This window comes from Vespula pensylvanica, chromosome 18 (assembly GCF_014466175.1).
Source record: "Vespula pensylvanica isolate Volc-1 chromosome 18, ASM1446617v1, whole genome shotgun sequence".
NCBI lineage: Eukaryota > Metazoa > Arthropoda > Insecta > Hymenoptera > Vespidae > Vespula > Vespula pensylvanica.
Window position 1 is genome coordinate 1,817,842 of NC_057702.1, and position 16,758 is coordinate 1,834,599.

Below are 16,758 nucleotides of genomic sequence, written 5' to 3' on the forward strand. Positions count from 1 at the left end.
GCATTGAGTATGCTTAATTGAAATCATAATTACATGTATGTATAAATCATTGGTAATAAATAATAGCTTTAAATACTGATGTACAATATGTCTATTCTATAATGTATTTGTAATTATTCTATATGGCAGTGGCAGTGTTCTGTATTATTTAATTTAATTAGTGATTAATGATTACATTGAAAATATTTAATTATCGATCGCAATTAAAGATTAAATTGGTAATTTAATCATTACTTAGATTAATAATTAACAATTTAAGTTCTCATTGCCATGAAATAAATATTTGCGTTATTACATATTTTTCTTAATCTCTTATTAACATTTAAAAAGAAATGATAAATGATTCTATATATACGAAGTAGTTAGTCAATGATTCTGCTTTGTATAATAAAACATTTAAAAAATTTAATGGTCTTCAAAGAAGCTCGTCAATGGACGATTCTACGATAAGACATAAAATGATCGTCAAGTGACACTCTTGACTAATTTTACAGAACTCGTGTCAAGTAACGTTCGACATAATTTTGTAATCATATTGTGTATGTAGAATAAAATGATTCAAATAATTTATATATTTATCGATTAATTTATATAATTGTTTAAAACACCAATATTAATATAAGTAAACATTTAATCGTTAATTAAATTAAATATTGTCCAACACTGGGTAGTGATTTGTTTACTTACATATATATATAGTTTCTTAAAATTGCTGTTTTCACAATTGTGGATATTGTGTGACGAGCTTTTGTGCCATGTTTTCTAAACGCAGACTGTTATCAAGTTTCCTACTAACTTTAGAGCTTAATAGATTTTATATTTTAGCATCTTTTGGCTTCACTAAGTCTTACGTCTTAAGGATTACTAATCCCTTTGTCGCGTTATGGCACTTATCTGTGTATTTAACGATTATTTATCAAAGGATTCATAAGAATATTCGTCACTATGTTGCGCGTCTGCCTCGTAACAGTCTTTGGATTGATTCGATGCACTTCAAATTTGCATCTAATATGTGTTACATCATTGTATCGGGCAAGAACTCAAGTGTATATTATGCAGTTCAGCCATATCTGTCCAATCTCGTCTTTCTCCTCCTATCATTACGTTTCTTATGCATCCATTGAAATGATCTCGCGTGAGTAACGTTCCTTTCATAGCTGAAGCTAAAAATATTAATATATAATTAATATATGGTGTATTAAAATTTTTCGAGTAATTTAACGTCGTTGATAAAATTATATTTTTGACTACCTGGTAAACCACCGATATAAAGGGGACCTAAAGTCGTGGATTCCATGAAATGATAATTAACATTAGTAGGCAATCCATATTTTTGATCTAGATCGTCAACTTTTAATGCTAATTCTTCATCGTTATAAACAGCTTGAATACGATGCCAACGATTGTCACAGATAGCATATGGACTAGGAAATCGTTGCTCCACGTACAATGGATTACTATCTCCCAAATCACCAGACATAATTACTTTGCCATTGTTCAATTCCAAGGATAAGGATGGAGAGCCACTAGGAGCAGTTATCGAAAGCAAAACTCCTGATAATTCTGAAGTTCTAAATTCTAGTTGAAGTTCTAGTACAGCTCCTAATTCAAAATTTCTTTCTGTGAAAGCACAAAAATTCTTACAACGTATACGTTCATGATGTCTATTAAACGTGAATTCAAACTTACTGTAAATTGCGTAAGCTTCATCTTGAAAATAAGCTCCACTTTCTACACTAGGAAAGCATTGACCGACATTATAAGCTCGACTGGTGGAACCGACCATGTCATAGATATTTCCATTAACTCTTAAGCCTCTTATACATCCCTTTAAAGTCTCCAATTTCACCACAATTTGTTCTGGTAATGGAGTACCACTTTCTGGTAATCCACCAATATACATCATCGGAGCTAATCCAATCTTTTTAGGTACTTTGATCGTACGAGGGGTTTGAGTATCTACAACAAGTGTCAGTCTTCTTTCATCGTGACTCAATACAACATGATGCCAATTTCCATCGTTGAATGGCGTCTTGAACAAGATTTCTTTTTTCTGCTTGCATTTGACAAGAAGCAAAAGTTGTCCATCTCTAATAACGATCATCAAATAATGCTTTAATCTAAGTCCCTATAAATCAATAAAAAAAAAAAGAAAACAAGTGTTTAATTGTATTTCTTAAAAAAAATATTTCACAATTTATTATTTCATTCTTTAATCATTTTACCGGTGTAATAAATAATAGACCATTGGGATAATAAGTCCTAAAGTCAAACTCAATGGTATATTTTTTTTCCCAGAATTTTTTGAAGTTTAAATAGAGTTGAGTATGGCTGTGTGATTTGTCACCAAATTTTAATGCTCCCGGTTCCAAAGAGTAATATGGAACCTTTTGACAACCCTCAGGCTGAGTAGACATTCCTCTTGACAATGAAGCAGAAGGTGTGTAATTAGGAAGATCTTTACCCATGCTAGGTCCAGGTCGACCAATCAGTGCGTGATCAAACGATGTGACTTCGTCGAATCTTAGGATTCTAAATGAAAAAATTATTTAATATGAATTTTGTAAAATATTTTGTTTTTAAAATTTGCTATAGAGAACTTACTCATCATTGAAGATAGCATCTTTAATTGCACCATAAAGAGGAATCTTAGTAGTCACCATTTTTGTATTATTAATCAAAGCTGGAAGTCCACCAAAGAAGAGGCCACCGTTAGAATCAGACGCTTTAATAGCTGCACTGCTAGGTAATCTCCCAGTACTTTGATAAGCATCATCGATTCTCAATTCAACTTCCTTTCTTTTTTTAATAATTGTAACAGTATGATATCTCCCATCATTGACAGTATTATTAGATCTAAGAATAAGCTCTCCTTTGCCAGCGTTTAATCGTACTTCGACTTGTCCCTTCATCACACAGACGGAATAATAATTTTCTCTCTAAAAAGAAAAAAAGAAAAAACAGATATGTATTAATGAGTGAGTAGATTCTCGGAAAAAAATTCATTGAATAAAATGATCAAAAAATTATTACCGTTATATCCTCATTAATGACTTGTGGACTGTACAATTTTTCTTCTTGACCTTGGAACGTGGATAACAATAGAAGAGTTTCTTCTTGTAGAGTTCTGAATGAGAAACTCATAGATGAACTTATTTTACGTAAAGTGTAGGAGGAATGTTCGAGATAGCCATTTCCATAAAATCCTACTATTCTTAGTGGCTAAAATATAATTATAATTCATGAACATAATAATAAATAAATAATTAATTAATTAATTAATTAGAGTAAAACTATTTTTTTCAAATAATAACCTTGTTTGCACAAGTTGGTTCAACGCCATAATACTGTTCAACCATAGGATCATAGCCTTCTTGTACGATAATATTAGACATACAACCAAGAAATGATACTTGAGATGGTAGTATTATATTTTCAGCTCTAAAACTAGGTGGTACACCACCGAAATAATATTTAGCTTGTGCTAAATCTGGAATATCTTCTTTCTTAGGCTGAGGTGTTGGCGCTCCTATCTTCTTATCATTTTCTTCACCAACGTTTAAGCTACATTTCTCAATACTTTTACGTAACTGATATTGTCTAAAGGCATCTACCGTTGTCCAATTACCATTATTGTATTTGTAAGTGGAGGACATCTCCATACTAACATTACCACCATAGCCGACGTGAAGAATGACTCTTCCTTCTCGAAGAAATATCATGATATGTTGATTCTATCGATTGGATTTAAACAAATTTAAACAAGTAGAGAAGAAATTTCATTTTTGGGACTTTGTAAGTATACACATATGTATGTATGTATGTATTCTAAAATATACGTACATTATTTTCATTAATTGCTAAGAAGATTAAAGCATTTTCATCGTATGTACGGAAACTGATAGAGACCCCAAACGTATATTTGTTGTAAGGACCAGAAGATACTTTATTTCTAACAGCATAGCCTTCACCATTGAAGCTATAAGCTATGTCATCCCTGATATCTTCAGTTCTATTTCATAAAAAAATAAATTAATAAGAAAATGTTCATCATCATGCAATTTCAAAAGAAATAGTCATTTATTTCTAATAATTACCCTTCCATGCAAGCTTCACAGGCCATGTCTGGTGCAGTTGTAACAAAGTTCCATAAACCAATAGGTTTTCCATCAAGAATGACCTGATGAACACAAGCAGGTAAACCATTAACAGCACTGACTTCAACAGGTCTTCTTTGAGATTCTGGTATGCCTCCTAACCAAACACGATCCATACTGATGACATCGAATCGTCCATATTCTGGATTCGTTGAGTTCATCACAGGAAGATACCTCCCAGATGTAGAAGATTGTTTTCGAACACTGAGCTTACCAACGTTTCTTATTCTATAAAAATTAGAAAAAGAGTAGATAAAGTAAAGGATTTAGATAAGGTTGAAAGACAATTATATTTTTTAAAAAGATTTGTCTACCTTTCAGCTTCAATGCGATACCAAAATCTATCTTCTTTGAGTTTACCACTTTCGATAATTTCAGGATGTGTTAAGATTCCTGTACCTCCTCCTACATTCCACAAAAATTTCACTTTCCTATCGATCATTTCTAAAGCTATGAAATCATCCTATGAAATAACAAAAAAAAAATAACTTTGTCACTTGGAGTATAAAAATTGATAAAACATGCAGATTAAAAAGAACGTACGTTGATACTGCTAGGCAGGTAAAGTAAAGATCCTTCTTTTCGATTATTAGGAATAGCAAAAGTCATTACTATATTTGTCATTGAGGATGGTTGAAGAGTTGTTGGTCTATAGGATCTGATACATTTTTTGTCTTCCATCGATTTCACGGAAATTCGAATCTAAAAGATTAAAATTGATTAGATAAAAAATTAGAAAATAAAGAATATTTGATTTTCTTCAATGATCATTACTCCTTCAGCAGTATTCCTAGCCTCTGCAATCTTGTCTTTGAGATTTTGTAGCTTTGATGTTAACGTATCATTCCATTTGTCGAAAATACTTTTACGTTTCACTGCAGCATTTGATAAACTTATTAGCTTCGCATCTGCTTTCTTAATGTTACTCAAAGCTTCTGATACTGGAATAGAAATTGATAATATAGTTTATTAAGAATTAAAGTCGATTAATTATTTAAATTTTTACATTTTTCACTGGCTAAACTGATTTTCGAATCTCCTTCTCTCTTTAGATCTTGGAACTTTGATTGTAATCTATCAGAAATTCCTTTTTTGTAGTCATCGATTAGTCTCTGCATGTCGGTCAGTGATTCCGAAACTTCATTATTGTCTTGCATAACTTGTTCTAATTTTTCTTGCACTGAAAAAGATAGAGAAATTAATTTTACATAGGAATATTTTTAAGTAAAAATATTTTTATTTAGTATTTACATGCATTTACTTACACGCTTTGCTTTCACTCTGGACTTCTCTCAATTTCACATTTATATTGTTATCACGTATTCCAGTATTGTTTAAAGTATTCTTTAAAAGTTTCACAGCAGCTTCCTGCAATTCTGTTTTATTAGACGAATCTTCGACGGTTTCCTTCATGTCATTGGCTTTCTTTAATTGTTCAGTTGAATCACGTAGAACTTCTATCGAGTTGTCCAACATAGATTTTGATTGTTTTCCGTTTGGAAAAATCTATATAAAATAATTTTGTATTATTTAAGCATCATAGTATGATTAATTATTAAATCAAACAATGAGTGAAAAGAAAAAATAAGTCTACGAAGTAATTAGTCAATGTATGAGTCTATAAATAAGATGAAGAAGTGAGTCAATGATTGTCGAGTGACACTCGACACAAATTTCACGAAATTTATGTGTTAATAGCAAATTTCGTCTTGAAATAATTGAAATGATTGAAAATCGTGTATTATTGAATTTTTTTTTTTTTGGCAAAATAAAATTAATTTAAATCATAAAAATTCGTTTATAGAAATTGTTTATGAAAATTATTAATTATTAACAATAAGTTGAAAAAACAGAGAAAAATCTATTCTTTAAAACGATATTCGTTTAAAGTCTCTACGACTTTTAGATCCGAAGATATTCTCATGTAAATGGAAAACATGGTCTATTAACAATATAAAAAAGAATCTTTTTTTTCGATAAACAAAATAATTTGTTTATAAATTATTCATCAATTTACGTAATTTTATAAATCAGTCGTAATCTGAATCTTTTTCTTTGATAAAATAAGATGAATTTAATTTCTATGAATTTGTTTATAACAAATTGTTTATAATAAATTGTTAATTAATTATTAACAATATGTTAAAAAATAGGGTATATTTTTTCCTTTAAAATGGTATTTGAATCAAGTCTCTACGACGTTTAGTTCCGGAGATATTCCTATATAAATGGAAACGTTTATGTTGACCCACTGACCTACATAATTTCATTCATTTGGCCTGGTGACACACTGACCTATATAAATTCCAAGAATTTACGCATCCCAGCTGATCGAATTACTACTACTACTACTATTACTACGAACAGCTGTTATGAATGAATTTATGAATGGAAATCTTTCAAAGGCGATATCTCCGGAACGGAAAGTCGTAGAGACTTGATTTAAAAACCGTTTTAAAGTATAATTTATTCTTTATTTATTTAAATATTTAAACAATATCGTTATAATAAAATCGATTTTGTTAATAATTTTTTATATTGAATGTTTTTCTTTTCTTTCATAATAAAAACATAATTGTGATAAAATCATTCAAATTTTTAGTATAATTATGTAAATTTTATTTTATATATTTAAAATAAAGGATAAAAGATTAATAATATGCGATATATTGCTCAATCGTAATAACTATAACTAAATAAATGTTTGGAATGTTGTTACCTGAGAATTCGTATTTTCAGCTGTCTCTTTTGCCATTAACGCAGTATCTTTAGCTCTTGTCAAGCTATCAACGATGTTCTTGTAAGCTTGACTCGCCTTCAGCGGGCTAGCCGCTATGTCGCGTGTCTCCGAAAACAGACTGCTTGGCAGAAACGCGAGTTGCACTTTATCAAGTCATCGAGCATCGATTACACAAAGTAGCATAAAATATATTGTTTGAAAATAATGAACTCTTTACCGATAAGACGAAAATTACTTGAATATATTGCTATTACTACAATATTAAACATTTGAATCAATTTCGCACGTATGATTTTTAAATTATTCGATCTTATCAGTTAAGGGTTGATTCACATTTAGATAACGCGAGTAATATGAAAAAAAGAACTTATAGAAAAAATAAAAAAAAAATGATTTTCGTACCTAACGTAATCATCCACATAATTTGACAAATTCTTCGCATGTTCGATCGCTGGAATGACGTATTTATCATTGTATTCGTAATTTAATCTGTATAATATTTCTTCTTTCACACGTAATTCATCGGTCCAAAAAGATAATTTCTTTTTCAGATCTGGAAGATTCTAAAAAAATATACATTGCAATATCTGCTCGTTTAAACTCGATCAATTTAAATTCTCAATCATACTAACTTGAAGATCATTCTGTGTGTTAATAATGAATTCTCTTGCTTCATCAATCAATTGTTTTCCATCGTTCATCGCATCGATCTCTTTTGCCAATGCAGTAATTCGATTACAATAATTTTCGAATTCCACGTATGTTTTATTAATGTCTTTATAAAGACCATCGTAAGTAAATAAAATCTCCATTGTTTCTTCCAAAATCTTTTTCATATCATTCAACTTCAAAGTGAAATCATCAGTGTCTTCTTGAGCTATCATTATCGGTTCCGTTGAGTTGCAGACTGAATTTAACCATTCGACATACTCTTTAGCGTTTCTATGTACCAAATAAAAATTTGTCTTTTTATAATTTGAGGGAAATAAAAAGTAATAATTGCAAAGAAAGAATTGCAATTGCTTACTTGATAAAATCTTGAATCTTCGCAGTTTTCTTTGGTAAATTCACGTTCTTTAAATCGTGCAGTATCGTCCTCGCCGTTTCCAAGGCTTTTTTGATTTCAATCTTTTTGTTATCATCACCATAAGAATTTAATCGTGATATAGTTTCTAAAAGAACGATAAGATTAATCAAACAATACACAGGAGACAACAAATTAATTCCCTTCAAAAAAAAAAAAAAAAGAATTTAGACATACGATACCTTTGATACTTTCGTAAAGATTTCTGATCTCAATTTGTGCACTGAAAATGTTGTTTTTCAGATCATTCGACTTGTTCTTCCACAAATTGCCACGATTAGTATGATCGTTTGCCTGTAAAGAAACGAAAGATCTCCTTTCTGATATCAACGAGAATGTATAAAGAAAATTCCTATTATGAATGAAAGAAAAAAAAAAGAAAATAGAAAGAAATTGTCTCTCTTTCAATCATATACTCTATCATCAATTAATCTAACTAAAAAGTGTTTCTCATACTTTAAAACACTGGTCAGTTAAGTACGTACATTTCTTAACAAAGTTTCAGCGTTTTTCATGAGCTTTTTGTATTCGTACCAGGGCACGTTCTTCATTCTCTGCTTAAGCTGGCTTTGCAGCTTCAACTGGTCTAGTAGAAAACTCGTATTCGATTCGATGTAAGTTAGTTCCTCCCAGGGAGGAGGTACGTAACCATCAGCGATGTGAGATGTTCCAGCTGCAAGTTCTTCCATCATCGTATCGACGTCGTCCAATAAAATTCCGGTGCAGTTGTCGTTACATGCTGAAAATCGTTAATATCAAAGTAATAAGATGAATATCAATGAGAAATCAAATCAATATTCTCGTATCACTTACACGTGCAAACGTTGTCGATATAGACGTGACGATAAGCTGTACATTGAGAACAATCTCTTCCAGTTGAACCTGGTCTGCAATTGCATTGTCCTGTTTTTTCATCGCATTTATCGCTAGTACTACCTGCTAAATTGCAATTGCATGGTATGCATTGGCCACCAGGTAGATTAGGGAAACCGTAATAATTGTGAGTACATCGTTCGCACATTCTGCCGGTGTAACCTGTGATCGATTGAAAAAGAATAGTTGACGATCATGGTTGATTATATATTCTTTATTCTCTATCTACGTTTATTTACATCAATTTATTTTATTTAAATCATGAGTTACCAACCAGGCTTGCAGTGACAAATCGGCTCACTATCAGCGCGAACGACACAGCTACTTGAGAATCTTTTATCAACCTGTGGACAGGGACAAGGTTTGCAGCCACCGATCTCAGGATGTCCATAAAAGCTATCTGCACAAATCTCGCATCTTGGACCGATAGTATTGCCTCTGCAATTCTACGAAGAAGAACATAGATATCTATGAAACATTATCCAGGTTTATACACATACACGCACAACATGCTTGTACATGTATGCACGTGTTTACGATTACACGCTTCGTTATGTAAGACAAGCAGTTAGAGAATATCTTAGTCACTCACTTGACAATATCCCGTCTCTCTGTCACATATCTCTGATCTACCGCTGCACTGACAACGCCTAGCTTGTCCGACAAGATCGATTACTATAGTGGACGTGACGGTTGTGTTTTCATACGATCTATAGAAGCCTATACTTGGATCTTGGCAAGATGTGCCGTTATATTCCGGAGGACATTGACAAATCTCAACGCCACTTGCCAATGGTGGAGAATGAGTGTGAGTTAATACTGCAGCTTCCAAAGATGCTTCCAGAAGGCTAACAAAAACATTTTGCACGATTAGAATAATCTTAATATTTCAGATTGGACCCGTCAAATGGTATTGCTAGCTTACGTCGTCTTCGTAAAGTCCGCATTGTCTGTGGCTTTTATGAAGATACGTTGCACATTCTGTAAAGCGACCATCAAAACCTCTCTGGTAACTTTGTAATCTGGTCTGCCGTGTAATTGCCATAAAGACTCGTGAAATCTACAAAGGAATATACCGCTTTACTACGTGAAGTTTCTTGTCACATTGAATAGATCATTACCGTCATACCTGACTTCATAGCGATTATCTTTAACAGGCGAGTGCAAATAATATTCTAGGATGATCCTATCGTTTCCTTGTAGTTGTACAAGTGGATATTTATGTGCCGATCTCAATGATATACCACCATCAGTTGACGTAGCAAAACGTAATAATCCACCATAAGATGCAACCTTGAATTTCAGATGAAAAGTCGTAGAATTTTTCTTTTCATGAAATTATGATCAAATATTACCTTGTCGCGTAAAAACGTTTCCGGAAGTTTCCAATAAAGATGATAATTATAATACAAATTAGCTGGAAGTATAACGTCTCCTTCAATGTTAGGAATTATTGTTAAACCATTAATGACATCTAATTCATTATTCGAGTAAACAAAAACTGCTGTTGAGCCTGAATCGGTGATCTAAAACGGATGCACACGTATATGCATATATATATATATATATATATATATATATATATATATATACATATAATTTTAATAATAATATAACGACAATCATTTTTTGGCTTACCATAATATCGTTGACCGATTCGTTAATAAAAAGGGTCCTAGGTTTTTTAATTCTTCTCAATCCCCAACTGAAACCAGCCTGTTGACAATGTTTGCTTCTACCAAAGCAAAAGCATTCGGTACAACCTTTCGGATTATCTTTTGCTAGGCCGAAGGTACCATTCTTGCATCGATTACATTGTCTGCCAACGACATTTTCCTAATTCAGACACAAATGTGAAAAAATCATATCGAATTCGAAATAAAATTGTAATAAACTTTTTATTAACTTTATTGCTTTTTATAATCGTATAATTATTACGATTAAATATTTTTATATGAAAATGTACCTTGCACGAACATTGCCCATTTTCATTGCAATCACAGATCTCTCCATCACAAGAGAGAATTCCAGCAGCGTCGCATCCACAAGGACGACATCTTGGATAACCATAGTAACCTTTAGCACATCTCTCGCATCTAAGACCATCGTAGCCGATCCTGCAAACGCACTGACCTCGATGATCGCACTGAGATCTCATCGAGCCTAAGGTGCAAGCGCATGGCTTGCAGCCAATTCCTGGAATCAAGTTCCATGAACCTGGTCTACATCGATCACAGTGTTCACCGTAGGTCAAGCTTGGACATACACAACGTCCTGTGTCGGGATCACAAATATGTCCTGGTCTCACACAGGTATCGCATCCTTTCCGATTAAAATAAAAATAGTGTTAGAATGATCGTAGTGACGTTGCAGAAAGTGCCTTCGAATTATTATCAGATATACAAATTATTAAGCTATAAATAGTTATATAATAAACAAATAAAAATTAGATAATTTAGGCTGATAATAAAATTTAACTTACATTACACATTAATATAATAAATAAATAAAAATTAAATATTTTTGAATATAACTCACGTTGACATCCATTCGACGAGAAACCATAATAACCAGAGAGACAAGTATCACAACGTGGACCAGCCACGCCAGATCTACAATAACATATTCCTGTATTTTGTTGGCAGGAAGAATTAAAAGATCCGATGGGATCGCAATTGCATGGAGCACATCCTGTTCCTGTTGTCAAGCCCCAGTAATCTGACTGCGATGAAATTTCAAGTCGATACAAATAGATCTTACGAAACAAGTTGTAGTTTCTGAACTTATGTTTTTTTAAAAAGAAGAAAAAAAAAAGAAAAAAAAAGAACTCACCTGACATTGATCGCACTGTCTACCGATTATGTGAGATTTGCATTGACATTGACCAGTTACTATGTCACATGTCGAACTGATCGAACCTATCATGTTGCAACGACATCCTGTTGAAATAGAAATAAGAAAGTATATATATATTTATATATGTATGTATGTATAACACATTGCTATTCATTATTCATAAGTGTACAACATGCAATGAAAAATAATTTTTTGTTGTTTAATATAATGTATGATCACCGATAAACACGTTGCATAACAGTAATAATATTCTTAGAATCCGAAGAATTCTATTCACTTCTTTTATCGGCACCTTAGAATCTAACGATTTCATAATTATTCATAAAGTTTCATGTCAGCAAAACGATGTAAAGCTCGAATGATTTAAATCTTTAGATCGATCGTGATAATAATATATTCATGAAAGTAACTCTGAAACGTTTTAGGTATAAATCAATACGCAAGCTTCATAAATATTCAATCAATTTCTAGTAGGATCTCGTTTTCTCTTCGCGTCACCGCCCCGAAACGATAAATCCGCGTCGTTCTCGACGCGAATCCGCACGCGTAAAATTAACCGGACGAATTTCGTCGTTGCGACGATCCACATCAATCGATCGCATTTCGCAATTAGTGATGCGTCGGACATACGAAGTATATACAAGCATTGTATTCAAATGAGATCTTGGACTTCGACGAAAATGAGGGACGATTTATTTCCATGTATATTTATGTATTATCCATTCGGCCATGAAAAACAATAGCTCGTATTACTGGATAATAAAATGAAAATTTATTGATTTTATTGACATTCTAACTCAATGATTGATTTATCTAATAGATAGATCGATATAATATATATAATTATTTATAGGAATTACAATATCCTTGTACAAGTTATTTTATAGTTATAATATCTTTGCAGAAGTAAATTCATAATTGAAATATCATTTGTAAAAGTGTTATTTAAAGTTGTATATATCCTTATAAAAGTTAATTGTCAATTAATCATTAATTAAAACTACCTCCTATTAAATCAAATTCTACTTGAAATTAATCAATATCCAAGGATATTCTTATCATTACACAGCTTCAATGAAATAAATAAATAATATTAAACGTAACGTGAATTCATTAGATAAATATAAGGTAGATCTAAAAATACAAGATAACGAAGAAAAACGATATGATCGGAATGTCGATTAACGTGAAAGTAAAAAGATTGAAAATGATCAACACTCGGGCGATTTCAAAGGACAGGAGACAGGACGATGTGTCGTCCAAAGGATAATCGGCATCGAGGCGCGAACTACGTATGGTGTGACATCGTCGTAATTATAACGCTCGTCCACGCGGCTCGTTTAATTTATTAGCTTAACGAGCAACAACGACGTTACGCACGCTAATAGCCACCGATCCGTCCGACCGAGCGAATTTCAATCTGAATAATCTACAGTCTACACAACATACTGCGTGTTCGATCCTACTCTCTTTTCATTCTCGTCTACGTGTTCATGCTTATCAAAATGATCTTAATACTTGTTGGAATTAATTCCCTTGAAATATTGATTGTTCATAAAAATATGATATAAAAAATACTGATCTAATACAAATAATATTAATTCTTATGTATATATAATTTTAATTTTAATTAATAGTTAATAATTACATATATTTTTTTACGATAGTACGAAAAATTTATTTAATTTTATTTGAAGAAATAACAAATATATATCATTGCGATTATAAAAAAGAATTTAACTCACATTGGTCATGCAAAAATTAGAGAAGCTCGTTACTGCAAAAGTCGAGGTGGCACGCAGCCGAGCTCATGACGTATGATAAATTTAAACAGGTAGACGTAAGATGCAACAAGCACAGGTCGTATAGCGCCGAGCTAAGGCATAAATAATGATCTCGCGTTTCTCTAATCCCTTCGAGCTATTCAAGCATCTATTCTCGTAACGAAACTTGCTGTGGAAACTTAATCGCGACAAATTCCGATCATCGTTCAATCTCACGTGACTTCCTTGCTGTGAGATCGTTCATTAAAACTTAATGATTCTACATTTCTTCGTTTTATAGCACATGGAGTTTAATACTAATACAATAGCTCATTAGTAAAATCTAGAGTATCTACATATACACAGACATACATACATATACATATATATAGATTTTTTTAATTATATAAACAGTTAAATGTGTAGTATAGTAATATCTTTTTAGAAAGATAAATACGTAAATTAATAATAATTAATTAAAATCTTAACTTTCCTTTTATAATGCAGCTTGATAAAAAAATCTTGCTTTCATCATTGAGTTTATCTTTCTTTTTAATTTATATATCGTTGCTTCTAACGAAAAATAATTAAAGTAATTACCTGATTGTAATCATTAAATACTTTCGATATCTATAACATATCTTGCAAAATCGAAAAAAGACTTAATGACTCCACATCTCTAATTAAACTTCTTAGATGATATCAGTATAAGACGATAATATTAAGCTAATTACCTATTCAAAGCCGTAAAATTACACAGTCGATAAAGAAGATTTATGGTGTTCTTCCATGCTAAAATAAGTATTATGTTAATACAAATAAAAATTTTATTACATAAATTAATAATAACAATAAGAGTTATATTTAAATAGAACAATATATTGAATTAACAAAATTAATTTCATTTTATATTGAAAAAATCGACATGAGAGCATATCTTACCTATGAATATATTAGGTTATAATATATTACATCGAATTTATTCAGCTTAGTATACTGTTGAGATTAAATTATTGTCCTACGTATAGTATATATGTACAAATGAATCACTTGAAATGTTTTAAACAAATTCTTATACGAATGTTAATTGCCTATTAATGTGAATTATTTTTCTTAAAATTCAAGAAATTCATTGCACTTCTTTTCTTTTTCTTTTTTACACAGTGAACCAATCAGAGAGTTTTATTTCACAGCATCTAGATTACGACCAATCAGAAGCTAAATTGTATCAGTGAAGTAAATGAGATTATAATATGCTCGAGATTATGTATTAAAAAGTATAAGAAAATTTAATTTTTGTTCTAATCGTTAATTTTTTATTATAATAAAAGTTTTAAATGTGCAAGGAGACAAAAAGAAAAATGGAGAGATGATCTCGTGCCTTGAATTTCAAAGTACACGTAGTAGATAAATCATAAAAAATTTTTAATTAAAAATTATTAGACGTTTATAAATAAAAAATCTTATCACGTATTAAATGTATAGAGAATATTTACGTAAATATATATATATATATATATATATTGTATATATAGAAATTAATTATTTCATTATTTTATGTAATAATTATATATATACTTTTGACTTACGATAGCAAGTTAAGAATGTGTGGGTGTGAAGTAATGTACATATAATAAGAATTAAGTTTCGTTAATTATTTAATTAAACAATAGTTATTAACTTTTATGATTCTAATAATGCAAATTTTCAATAATTAACATGCCACGATAATTTATTTTATTTTTTAATTTATAATAATAGTCAGAAAAATAAATTTTTAATTTTTCGCGGGTAAAGTGGGTAAGGGGCGGGGCCTAATTACTTTCGTTGCCGGTAATGCTTACGCCATTTCGTTTTTGTTTTCTCCGGTAGTTGCACGGTGTTTCGTCGTGCTCTTAATTATAAGTAATTAGTATAATTTTTTTTAATGTAGACTCTTTTCCAATATATCAATCGATTCCTTAAAACACGCTTTCTTACATGTGTCATGTGCAGATCAAGGCAAAATAGTGTTCAAGAAATATCTGCGAAAAAAGAAATCGATCGTTTGGCGTCTCCTGTAAAATTTACTACACAATAACTTTTTTGATTGTTCAGCTTCATTTTCACGATACAGGTAATTATCTTGTTTATTAACGATGCTTTAATTATTAATTGATTATTAATTTGTGTTGAAACATCGAATTTTGTGTTATATTCCATTTTCGAATGAGTATATATGTATATGTATGTCATATGATATCACATATACACACGACACATACACACACACACACATGAGTATAATACGCGTATATTAAAATCAAGTATAACAAAGAATTGGATAATTCAAGGCTTATTAGCAAATAATAAATAATTTATTATATATATATATGATTATGTATATGATTTCATTTTATATTATATATAAATAATTAACGTTTATAGAATGTATACACATTATACTCATTATTACTATATGTATATACATATATATACATATGCTGCTTATATATACATATATATACATACACAAACACACACACACACACATATATATATATACATTTATTTTTTTCACATATCATTAAACGTATATTTAAATATCCATAGCATATATATTTATTCATTTCATACAGACAAACACGTTTATACACGTTCACTTTCGTTTACGTGCTGGTATGTTTATTTTTTTTTTAAGGAACAGAGAGACGCGTGACGTAATACAGAGAGATAGGTAACACTCGGAGAAGAATAACAAACATATAGCCTACGAAGTTCCAGGAATTTTCACGGATGAGTAAGCCCGATGTGAACAATTGGCTACGTGCTCTCACATTTGCCGCAATTCCAGGAAATTGGTCCTTGGAGTGTACACAAACAAAAATATTGTATCATATAAGATCGAACGAGGGGCGGTACGCAGAGGTGAAAAGAACATTCTTACGATTAGTACGAATTGTGTCCTGGACGAGTGAAGACTTCTCAACGGAACAAGTAAGGACAGATTTCTTAAAAATTTATTTAGAATATAAAATATTTTATTACGTATTTTAATTATAAAATCTATGTAATTTGATTTCAGATATATTCGCTGTATCAGATCGACAACTTGGAATAGGAAAGAAGATCTCAAATTGGAACATCGAGGCATATCATCAATTATTTCATGATTTGAAGAGAACGATCGCCATCATCCCATTAAAGAATATACTACGCGGTAATACATGCAGCTCTTCGGTAATGTAGTAACATATACAGCTTTTACTCGTTTCTTTCCATCAATTGTTGAGATTTTTTCCAATT

At 31.0% G+C, this 16,758-nt stretch overlaps 1 protein-coding gene and 1 long non-coding RNA gene across 4 annotated transcripts in view; one reads left to right on the forward strand and one right to left on the reverse strand.

The window, feature by feature from the left end:
• Positions 1-265: 265 nt before the first annotated feature.
• Positions 266-16,758, reverse strand: part of LOC122635624 (laminin subunit alpha-1) — a 93,401-nt gene continuing 76,908 nt past the window's right edge. For all 3 annotated transcript variants that reach the window (XM_043826031.1, XM_043826032.1, XM_043826033.1), the window contains 30 exons: positions 11,687-11,793; positions 11,393-11,576; positions 10,821-11,176; positions 10,493-10,690; positions 10,210-10,380; positions 9,984-10,147; positions 9,780-9,914; positions 9,447-9,702; positions 9,129-9,300; positions 8,795-9,016; positions 8,467-8,720; positions 8,164-8,275; positions 7,925-8,069; positions 7,530-7,839; positions 7,300-7,460; positions 6,877-7,015; positions 5,423-5,663; positions 5,164-5,337; positions 4,932-5,098; positions 4,701-4,859; positions 4,472-4,620; positions 4,098-4,385; positions 3,844-4,012; positions 3,315-3,734; positions 3,034-3,222; positions 2,605-2,939; positions 2,226-2,532; positions 1,690-2,128; positions 1,252-1,620; positions 266-1,163 (listed from right to left, as the gene is read on the reverse strand). In XM_043826031.1, coding sequence (XP_043681966.1) covers positions 1,021-1,163; positions 1,252-1,620; positions 1,690-2,128; positions 2,226-2,532; positions 2,605-2,939; positions 3,034-3,222; positions 3,315-3,734; positions 3,844-4,012; positions 4,098-4,385; positions 4,472-4,620; positions 4,701-4,859; positions 4,932-5,098; positions 5,164-5,337; positions 5,423-5,663; positions 6,877-7,015; positions 7,300-7,460; positions 7,530-7,839; positions 7,925-8,069; positions 8,164-8,275; positions 8,467-8,720; positions 8,795-9,016; positions 9,129-9,300; positions 9,447-9,702; positions 9,780-9,914; positions 9,984-10,147; positions 10,210-10,380; positions 10,493-10,690; positions 10,821-11,176; positions 11,393-11,576; positions 11,687-11,793 — 6,635 coding nt within the window. In that variant the 3' untranslated portion in view covers positions 266-1,020. The remainder of the gene's footprint in view (positions 1,164-1,251; positions 1,621-1,689; positions 2,129-2,225; positions 2,533-2,604; positions 2,940-3,033; positions 3,223-3,314; positions 3,735-3,843; positions 4,013-4,097; positions 4,386-4,471; positions 4,621-4,700; positions 4,860-4,931; positions 5,099-5,163; positions 5,338-5,422; positions 5,664-6,876; positions 7,016-7,299; positions 7,461-7,529; positions 7,840-7,924; positions 8,070-8,163; positions 8,276-8,466; positions 8,721-8,794; positions 9,017-9,128; positions 9,301-9,446; positions 9,703-9,779; positions 9,915-9,983; positions 10,148-10,209; positions 10,381-10,492; positions 10,691-10,820; positions 11,177-11,392; positions 11,577-11,686; positions 11,794-16,758) is intronic.
• LOC122635626 lies at positions 9,524-10,755 on the forward strand. The gene is made up of 2 exons (XR_006328716.1): positions 9,524-9,662; positions 9,748-10,755. It is a non-coding gene; the product is annotated as an uncharacterized LOC122635626 (long non-coding RNA).